We start from the raw sequence: 10,473 nt of genomic DNA, 5'->3' as shown, positions 1-10,473 counted from the left end.
TATCTATCTATCTATCATCTATCTATCATCTATCTATCTATCTATCTATCTATCTATCTATCTATCTATCTATCTATCTATCTACCTAATGTATTTCAGAGTAAGGAGTGTACATTATATCTATGCCTGTTCTTGGGCAAGTTAGCTATCATCCACTTGTGTTGGTTTCTAATACTCTGTGAGGAGTTTTTGCTTATTTCATAGGCTTATTAGAAGGTCAACTCACTGTCTATAGTAAAGGCACTCAGCAGCCTGTAGTAGTTCCTTACTACCGCTGTAACACATGATCACACCCTTGGTAGCGTTCAGCACACCTCTGTTATCTTAAAGTTATCAAGGTCAGAAATCTCCCTGGGCAAAATTCTTTCTCGGAATTCTAGAGGAGTCATCCATTCCATTACCTTATCTAATTTCAAGAAACCTTGTCTCATTGAGTCTTTTTATGACTGTCACACGCCCCTTTCTTTCTTTCTTTCTTTTCCTTTTTTTGTTTTTTTTTTTTGTGGGTTCATCTCTGGGTCTTCAATTCTGTTCCATTGGTCTACTTGTCTGTCGCTATACCAGTACCATGCAGTTTTTAATCACAATTGCTCTGTAGTAGAGCTTTAGGTCAGGCATGGTGATTCCACCAGAGGTTCTTTTATCCTTGAGAAGAGTTTTTGCTATCCTAGGTTTTTTGTTCACACGCCCCTTTCTTAGAAGGACCCTTGTGAGTATACCAGAGTCTGTTGAATAAGGCAGGATAACGCTCTGACATAAGATCCTTAGTTTGATTGAGACTGTTCTGCTCCTTTGTTGTGCTAGGGATACAGAGCCACACAGACATAGGCTCAGAGAACTGGGATGCACACATTCTAAAGGGAGCCTTATCCTGCTGACTTCTGAACTCTTTCTCATCATAAAGGATTGTTATGATCTGGCAGTTATCATTAGAGCTAAGGTTGTTTCTTTGACCTTGTTACACTGTTTTTATTTTAGATCCGAGACACTGATGGAGCATGCATCCTTGATGCAGTTTAGTGTCTACTGATAATTTAGCTTGAAAGAGTCATACTTTTCTCATTCCAAAAGCATATTAAGTGCTTAACCTTTAAAATTTAGCCATTTTGTGATGTCAAAATACACACTCTAGCAAAAGAAAATTGAATTTTAATTTGCGTCCTTACTAGTACTAGGAAAGAAAAATTTTCCATTTGCTATTATTGCGTAGAAATGGCTAACAGCTTTTGAGAAATTACTGTAAGCCGAGAGCTGTCCTAAGTGTTTACAAGCAAGAACTGACGAGTGAGGTCTTCACAGTGAGTTTAACAACTGTAGAGTGCTTCCATGTTCCTTATTTCACGACACTTGAACGAGTTTACCCAACTAAGGGCAGGAAGCTGCAGAGACAGGATTTTAAAATAAGGTGACCAGGCTGTGGACATTAAACTGTCAACTGTAGCACCACAAGGATCAAATTGGAGACCAGGGTGGGTGGCTTTAGGAGAGTGAGCTCTGTGCCCTGGACCCCTGGTGCTCAGTTCTGTACACCTCACTGTGGTACTGGCTAGAATCACTTAGAGTGGCTGACTTCTCTGTTTTACATTTTTAAAAAACATAAAAAGGTGGTGACCAGCTATGTGGGGATTTGGCCAGTTTCCAGAGATGCTTGAAAACAAACTTTCAACTTTTAAAAGTGCATCCTTTAAGTCTTGCTCCCACTCCTGACATCTACTCCATCTCTTATTCCTGCCCCTCACCTTTCTCGTCTCCTTCCCTTAGCCTCTCTCTGAAATATCCTTCAGGAACAGCACCTTCAGCAATTGTCCAACATTATCTTTCTCTGTATTCTGGCAAATTGCTTTGCTGCACAGAGCTAAGGGCTAGGAAGCTGCCTGTTATTTGAAAGAAACGTGTTAGCGTTTTTTGTTTTTGTTTTTGTTTTTTTTTTCTACAAATGCCATTAAAAGAAAAGTTAGCGTTTTCTGTAAATGCAATTGTTTCCTGCTTCTTAGGCCAGGCAGATGCTAACAGTGTGTTCTCCACCCTGGAGAGGTTAAAAATACAAGCAAGGTGATTAATAAGAGCAGTGATTACAAAAATATTAAGAACAACTGTTGAAGCATTTTGTACGGCAAGAAACTGTAGTAGGATTACTTCGAGGTGCTGAGGTATTGGGATTGGTATTTGTTGGAAGTACATTTGATGAACTGGCTGACTACTCAGCCACATTAACAGAAATACATTATCTAAAAAAAAATACCTATGCAGAAATAAGCAAGGAAAAGGGTAATCAACACAGAAAAGACATCGCAAGCAATATCAAAACTTATAAGAAAGCATCAATAAGCTCAGATTATTAAATGGTCACATTCACAGGGAGCCAAATGTCAGCTTATTGAGCTTTTGAAGTGCAGTTTACGCAACAATGAGACCTACACCTGCATTTCTTGTGATCGGTGGTAGATTCTGAATCATTCGAAGATTGAAAACCGTGGAGTGGTCACCATGCTTTCTCACGGGCCTGACATTTTCTCATGGTCATGCGTGTTTGAACAGTGTGTTACCTGCATCCAGAGGCTCGCTTTTGCGTCCAGCTCTTTACTTAGACTCCTTTGCCAGATGAAACTGTTGACCTCAGCCAGAGATGGCTGCTTTGCTATTTTGATTTGGAGTTAATGTTTTCCTCATGCAGAGAAAAGGTATTTTTCATAGACTGATAGTAAACACTGCACTTGTATTTCTTTTGTGTTTAATGGTCGACGGGAATATCTAGAAAAGTGAGAGCCAATTAGATCATTCACTGTAAATGGTTTTTAGGAAAAGACAACTGCCTTGGGTATTTCTAAGGATAGGTCAATATCACATTTGTTTGTTTTCTTTGTTGGGCCTGACGACAGTGCAATGCTCACGAAGTACAGTCTTCTATTTTTTTTGAGTTAAAAGTACATGATCTTGTACCCCTAGAGCTCCCTGGCACTAAACCACCAACCAAAGAAACACATGGTGGGACTCATGGCTCTAGCTGCATATGTAGCAGAGGATGGCCTTGTTGGTCATCAATGGGAGGAGACGCCTTTTGTCCTGTGAAGATGCTATGCCCAGTATGGGGGAATGCCAGGGCCAGGAAACAGGAGAATGCCAGGTGGGTTGGTGAGCAGAGAGGGGATAGGAGATTTTTGGAGGGGAAACCAGGAAAGGGGATAACATTTGAAATGTAAATAAAGAAAATATCTAATTAAAAAAAAAGTAAAAAAAAAAGTGCGTGATCTCTTTCAAGGTCTTAAACACTCTGATGGAAAAGAAAGAAGGACATTTTCAATAATCCTACATTTGACTCTCTGTTTTGTCAATGTGACCAGTCAATAAGCTCTCAATAAGCTGATTTATTGTCTCTTTCTTATTCTTATATATTATCTTTTTGTGTTGTTCTGATTAAAGATGAAAGTAATTTATCTTATCCATTTCTTTTGTGCTATAATTGGAATTTAGTTCGTTTTTTAGTTTCTACCATATTTTGTGGTAAGTATTTGAGTCTGACTAGTTTTATTTATCTCCAAATGTAATCAAACTCTGGAGAAATGTAAGGCTGAAAGCAAGCATGTCTCCCTGCCTTTGGGTGGTAGGAATAGGATAGAGCCCTGTGGAGCATGGGTTCAGGGGCAGGCAATGAGAAGTGACATGGAGAAACAGAGAGTGGGACAAGAACACCATCGGGCTCACCATCATTTATTCCTGGTGAGTCTCCATTGGGGTAGACGTGCCCCACATTCTTTGTGTTCCAGACACAGCCATAAATCTGAAGGGTTAGAGAAAGTAATGTTTTCCTTGAAGGCCGTCTGACAACAGAACTCAACTTGTGACTTACAACCCCTTTGCCCAATTTCTATCTCCAAAGATATTTACATTGCCATCAAAACAGTAGCAAAATTACAGTTATGAGGGAGCAATTAAAATGATGGTTGGGGGTCACCACACATGAGGAACTATATTAAAGGTCACAGCGTTAGGAAGGTCAAGAACCATTGTGAGAGAAGAAATCACGCACCACTGTCCCCATGAGGATGGTGCTTCTGAAAGTAGCTTGTGTCTTGCTTTTGTGTTTGCCTGCATAAGATGACAGATAGGCAAATAACACTAACATTTCCTTGATGTTTACTTTAAAAAAACAATAGTACGTTCAGATATGTTTCAAATATATATTTATATTATGCGTTTTGTCTTTCAGGAACATTAAAAAGGGTTTATTTCAAATCAAATGACAGTGAACCTTTGGTCACTGATGGGGAAGCTCGAGTGCCTGGTGTGATCCCTGTAAATACAGTTTATTATGAGAACACAGAGGCGCCCTCTCTGCCCCCCAGCCAGTCCACTCCAGCCTGGACACCGAGAGCTCCTTCTCCAGAGGACCAGAGTCGCAGGAACACAAGTAAGTGTGAAGTTGCTGATCAAGAATGCCTTTGTGTCTGTCACAACTGATGCTTACAGGTCACGTGGTGAGAGCCGTTCTTCCAGAAAGCTTAATGGAGCGCGCCTGTCCTTGACGTCTGAAATGCGGTCAGGTCCGCAGGCACCACTGAGACGGAGCAGCGAGTATAATAAGTCAACAACTCCGAGCTAGAGCCCTTTGTACAAGCTGCTTGCCCTAAGTAAGGGAAGTCACTTTTGTGTTCCCTGGCCCTTGCTAGAGGGATTCCCCATCCGTAGAGGAAGAGGAGAGTGTGACTAAAAACTCACCCCTATTTGCTTTAGAGGTGAGCTTGTCTTGTCTGTGTCTTGCTTTCTTCTTTTATTAGTGGTGACAGTTACCGGACATCTTGGCGACTGCAAACAATCACACCTTCTGGAAAGTGGCACTTGCCAAGAACTCCTGCTGGGTGAACTCCAAGGCAGAGTTAGGGTTTCCAGAACAAGAGTTGGGCCAGAGAGAAAAGACAGAATAGGGAGACATCATACTATGGAATGTAACTCAACCCCTAGACGGCCCCAGATCTTCAGTAAAGTTATCCCACTTCCAGAAGACCTAGTGCAATGTCTGTGTGTAAAGGAATAAAAAAAAAATATATGAAGGCCTTCTATGACATTGTCCTGGTGCTTTTTTTTTTTTTTTAATTCCCCTCAGTAAGGTGATGTCATCAGAAATGACAAAACACTCATCCATGCATGGTCACATTGTTTCCTCTTTCGTTCATGACACCCACGAAAGGAATCGCATCTTAGTCCCAGCTAGGGTATTTCTTTTCATAGGCAGGGAAAGCTATGAGTTAACTTGGCGCTCTCATGGTGTGGCTTTGCCAGTGCTTGAGAGAAAGCAGAATTGTTATGTTTCTCCAGTTCAAGAAGGCCAGTCTGCTTCCGTTCCACTCTTTCACAGTGCGCCCATGGGTCTGAGCCATCTCTTACACTCAGTGTGCACCAGCGATCCAGGTGCAGGCAGGCTTGCGACCTGGATTGCAATATTGCAAAGCAGAATTAGGCCACGTTAAAATTATTTTCAACGTGAGTTTAATTCCGAGGTTTCATATTTTGCTCCAGCACTTCATTTCTTTTCAAGGACAGTGTTTCCCATCAGAAGTGAAGAAGCCATTTACACAAAAACAGCCCAGCTAACGAGGTTACAATGATGGCAACTGTCATTTTCTTCCTCTAAGTGGATTTGTCTGTAGGTTGGAAGTTCTGCCATTCATTAAGATTCAAATCAGTTTGACAAGCACATACCCTGGAGAATAAAAGAAATACAGGGTGCCTGCTGTTTAGCTTGGAATCTTGATGGAACCCCTGACGTGGATATTCTCTTCCTCTGGCTGGATAGGAACTTATTTTGACACAGAGATGAAATCCAGGTGAAATCACAGTGGTTGTGTGAGGAGAGGCTGAAGCCTCTGACAGTTTGCCCATCTGTGCTGTTGGTGTGCTTGACTGCTTGCCCAGGAGACTCCCGACCCACTGTTGATGTTAACTGGAACCGTTGGCCACTAGGAGCTTCTATTTTAAAATACTCTAGAGAGAATGCCAGTCTGGGACTCCTGAGGATTTGATGGTTTAGAAGGCATATTTGGGTGCGAGCCCCGAAGCTATCCGATGAGCACCACAGGATAGGCAAGCACGTGCTTCAATGTTTAAGACACAAAATCAAGTTGATGTGTCCGGTACCATTTACTTGGCAACTGGTGGATGTGAAGCTGTGTCTTGGGTGTTGGGTCTCCTGGGCCAGTGCTCTCTCAGTGCCTTTTGCTCCTGGTAGAATTTATAGTTTACAGTTCTCAGAGTACTACGGCACACACTCCAAGGGAGATGGAGAGAAGGAGGTGACCCACTGTAAACATTAATGCTGTGTTTCAGCAAGAGACATGTTTTTAGGTTGCGTGCTTTTGTCTGGGCTCCATTTTATAACTTTTTTTCTTTATATACATTTTAAGTATTCAAACACATGTTGAAGGAAAGGGACGACTCGCTAGCAAGAGGTTGGCGATCACATAGAGTGTGGTTCACACTAAAGTAGACTGTTCTAGTGAAGTGTCAGAAAATGGATTGATGTCTTGAGAACTTCTGGTGTTCTTTTCTCTTCTCAGGTCTCAGGTAGGCAGCCCCTGGGGGGTGGGGGATAAGTGCTTTTAAAAAGCAAAACCAAACCAAAAGGACCTGTAAGCAGAATGGGAGTTTGGTAGGAGGAAGGGCAGGGGTAGAAGATGGGTAAGAGCCAGCAGAAGGAGATCTGTGGTCAGAATGCATTCTACACAAGGGTTGAATTGTCAAAGAACAAATTAATAAAGACAGTAACTGCTTCCTAAGACATTAGCAACACATTAAGTCCACCTTCCTGATATGTCCAAGTCAGCCATTTTTAATGTATTTATAAAGTTGTGCAATTATTACTACTACCTAATTTTATTTTATTTATTGGCTACAAAACCTCTGCTCTATTGTTTCATATTCCCTTTTTATGCAATCCCTGGCCTAAGCTAATCAAATTATGCCTCCGTGGGCTTGCTCATTTTGAAATTTGTGGGTGTGTCAAGCCTGAGGCCCATGACCTGCATCTGGCCAAGGATAGCTATGAGCATGCCTCAAAATTCAGAGTTGACTTAGCATATCATGGAATGGGTTTTGTAACTCAGTTGTGTGGTCCTCTGTGTGGTGCCTCAATGTTCAAAAGTTGGACACACGTGGAAGCTTATTAGATAACACAGGTTTCTCTCTATTTGGATGCTTTCAGTATGTATCACGTATGATGACTTCATCCTCTTTTTCAGTGCTAAGTAATATTCCATTGAATGGATATGAAACATTGTATCTATTCATTCTTCCACCGATGGGCATCTCAGTTGCTCCTACCTTTTTTTTTAGCACCCATGAACTATACTGCTGTGATTCTTGTACAAGCTGTGGTAGGACACATGCTTCCAGTTTTCTTTGGGTTATAAGGGAAGCAAAAATGTATTATTTCTCTAATTTCCTAATAGTTTTCTGTCTAGTTGTTTAATTCACTATGGACAGTGTGAATTGAAGCCTCCAACTGTCCTCAAAATCATCATCATCATCATCATCATTGTATCAAGTGGCTTTGCTCATTTTCTGGGCCTTGGGGGTACATTTGAGTGATCTAAGAATTCCACATAAAAATTTCTTAATTATACATCTTTCTTTAAAGGGTTATAAAATAATTTAAGCATCTTCTACATCATGTGGCAATGTAACATGTAACAGTCACCAGTATGGAGTTTTGGTGCTCATTTGAGTTTCTATCCATGATTATATCACTGCGTATGCAGCTCTATTGCTTATTCATCTGACAGCTGTAAGAGAGGAATGATGCATGCTTGCTTTTCTTCTCTATTGAAGACCAAACACATTTCTGAAGGTTGCCTTTGTAACGGCTTAAATACAGAAAACTGGCCACACACCTTCATGACCAAGATCAGCATGGTAGAAGCTTCCTGAATGTGTAACTTATATTACAACACCCAACTTGGTACTCAGGGTATTTTAGCAAACAGTAGGCATATTAATTAATAGCTTAGTAATTTAAATTTTATTAATTTTGATTAAATTTTCTTTATAAAATCCACGGATTTATATCTAATTATATGCATGCTCCTAAAACTTTTTTTGTGTGTGAAAAATGTTGTATATTAAATGACAGTTTTTCAGTAGGAGAAAAACTGCATCAAGTCCCAGCTCCAGTTATCTGTGTCACATTTCTTGAAACGCTGGTGCTCTGTGGCAGAATTCTTAAGGTTTTTTTTTTTTTTTGCCAAAGACTCCTTTGGAAATCTGGAGAAGGCAATGCCTTTCCAGAATAATAGTTTGACCCTAAAATAAATTACACAGAGTTAAAATAATTAGAATAATATTTAAATGTAATCACTAACATGTTAGAAATGTAAAACATCCGTTAAATAGTCAGATGCCTGTTTGTTTATTAACACTTTAAATAGTGATTACTAGCAATTGATCAGAAGCTAAATTTTTCTAACAGAGATGAAACATAAATAGGTTTTTTTAAACGTCTGCAGCATCTCTATGTCGATTCATTAACATCTATGGTTTATGTATTGTTTTCTATATCTGTTACCCATGTTGGTAAATGAATTACCCCAAATTTCAATCACAGATTGTAGAACAGAGATGCTACTTTGTTCTTATACAGTTCACTGAGAGCCCAAATTCTTTGTCTGACTGCTAAGGTCTACATTCTAATGAAGGGTGCTTCATATAGAGAAACATAATCTGGGGTGTCTAGCTGGCCTTCTGGCTCCTTAGGTCTTAGGATTACTTGCAGAGTTGCGATGGTCATGACACATGAACATCTCCCCTTAAGTGTTCCACTGGGTACCAGGATTGCATCCAAATGGCCATAGCTGGTTGTTGAGTTTTACCAGGCCCCCTTCTCCATATTAAATCAAATTATCCAGGCTGAAAGTACAGTTAGGAGATTTCGACATGACTGGTATAAGCATCTCACTATGAACAAGTGAATTGCTGGGTAATTGTTGCATGCTAGCTGTGGAATGCTCACTTGGTTGTCAGGTTTCTGGTGAAGACCTGAACAGCTAATGAGAGCAGGAAACACTTCCTTGCTCTCCTTTCTTCCCTATCCCATCTTTTCATGCTTTCCCTGGGATGTATTAGATTTCCCAGAGACAGCAAACTTAATCTGATGAGCAGGGCTGGGCTTTGGAAGAGGTGAGGGGACAGTATCTGTGTCACTCTTCTAATAACCCCATGATCACCATCATCATCATTATCATTAATATCATCTTTATCATCATCATTTTGGGGATTGTCCTGCAACCGTTTCACCTAAGCAAATCCTGATATATCCCTCATGTAAATAGGTACCCCTAAAGGTCATGGTCCCACAGCAGATTGATATAGCAAATAAGAACAAAATCAGTCACGCTGAAAATGTGGCTCAAATGTTTCCTATCCAGATCCATTGTCACTTCCCCTTTAGGAAGAACAGCCCAACACCCTTGATCCATCTAGAAAAAAAAATGCACGGTAGCACATTGATATCAGCAGGTCAAAAAAAAAAAAAAAAAAAAAAAAAAAAAAAAAAAAAAGATCCTGGCCAAACTCAAACAGGAAGTGATCCTTTAGAAACCAAAGGCTCAGATACCAAATGAAAACTCAAGCCAGGCTGAGCGGCCTGCTTCACTGTGTGTGTTACTATGTGATTCTTAAAGACTTGATACTGTGCATGATTTTTGGCCCCAGTCACTTGGTTTGCTGACTGTCTCAGGGATTTGGGTAGCCTCACCAGTGGGAGTCTGTTGGCTGTTCCTTGTGACTTTGAAGAATAAGCCTTTCCACATAGCTGTAGTTGAAAATGAGTACAGTGATGAATTTTTCCAAACTCAAAGCTTTCTGTCTGTCCATGTTTGATGCAGACCATCCATCCCTCATATTTTTGTGTTGGCATGTATTATTCCTTTATCTTGCTGCTTGGCAGTATTTCATCATATTTGCATGTGGTGTTAGAGCTGAACAGATTTTTGAACATATGTTTATAATTAGGGTAAGCTGTGAAAACTTCTCCTGATGCCTATGTCCACTTCCGAGTTCTTTTTTTTTTTAAATATTTTTATTAGGTATTTTCCTCATTTACATCTCCAATGCTATCCCAGAAGTTCCCCATACCCTCCCCCACCCCCACTCTCCTACCCACCCACTCCCACTTTTTGGCCCTGGCATTCCCCTGTACTGGAGCATATAAAGTTTGCATGACCAATGGGCCTCTCTTTCCAGTGATGGCCGATTAGGCCATCTTCTGATACATATGCAGCTAGAGACAAGAGCTCCGGGGTACTGGTTAGTTCATATTGTTGTTCCATCCATAGGGTTGCAGATCCCTTTAGCTCTTTGGGTACTTTCTCTAGCTCCTCCATTGGGGGCACTGTGTTCCATCCAATAGCTGACTGTGAGCATCCACTTCTGTGTTTGCTAGGCCCTGGCATAGTCTCACAAGAGACAGCTATATCTGGGTCCTTT

General features: G+C 40.7%; 1 protein-coding gene across 3 annotated transcripts in view; it reads left to right on the top strand.

Moving 5' to 3' along the window:
- Corin (corin, serine peptidase) overlaps positions 1 to 10,473 on the top strand; it is a 201,519-nt gene that overhangs the window by 45,343 nt on the left and 145,703 nt on the right. For all 3 annotated transcript variants that reach the window (XM_029477597.1, XM_021163653.2, XM_029477598.1), the window contains one exon: positions 4,208 to 4,408. In XM_029477597.1, coding sequence (XP_029333457.1) covers positions 4,208 to 4,408 — 201 coding nt within the window. The remainder of the gene's footprint in view (positions 1 to 4,207; positions 4,409 to 10,473) is intronic.

The sequence above is a fragment of the Mus caroli genome, chromosome 5 (assembly GCF_900094665.2).
Source record: "Mus caroli chromosome 5, CAROLI_EIJ_v1.1, whole genome shotgun sequence".
Taxonomy (NCBI): domain Eukaryota; kingdom Metazoa; phylum Chordata; class Mammalia; order Rodentia; family Muridae; genus Mus; species Mus caroli.
Note: the sequence above shows the minus strand (reverse complement) of the source record. Positions and strands in the feature narration are given on the sequence as shown.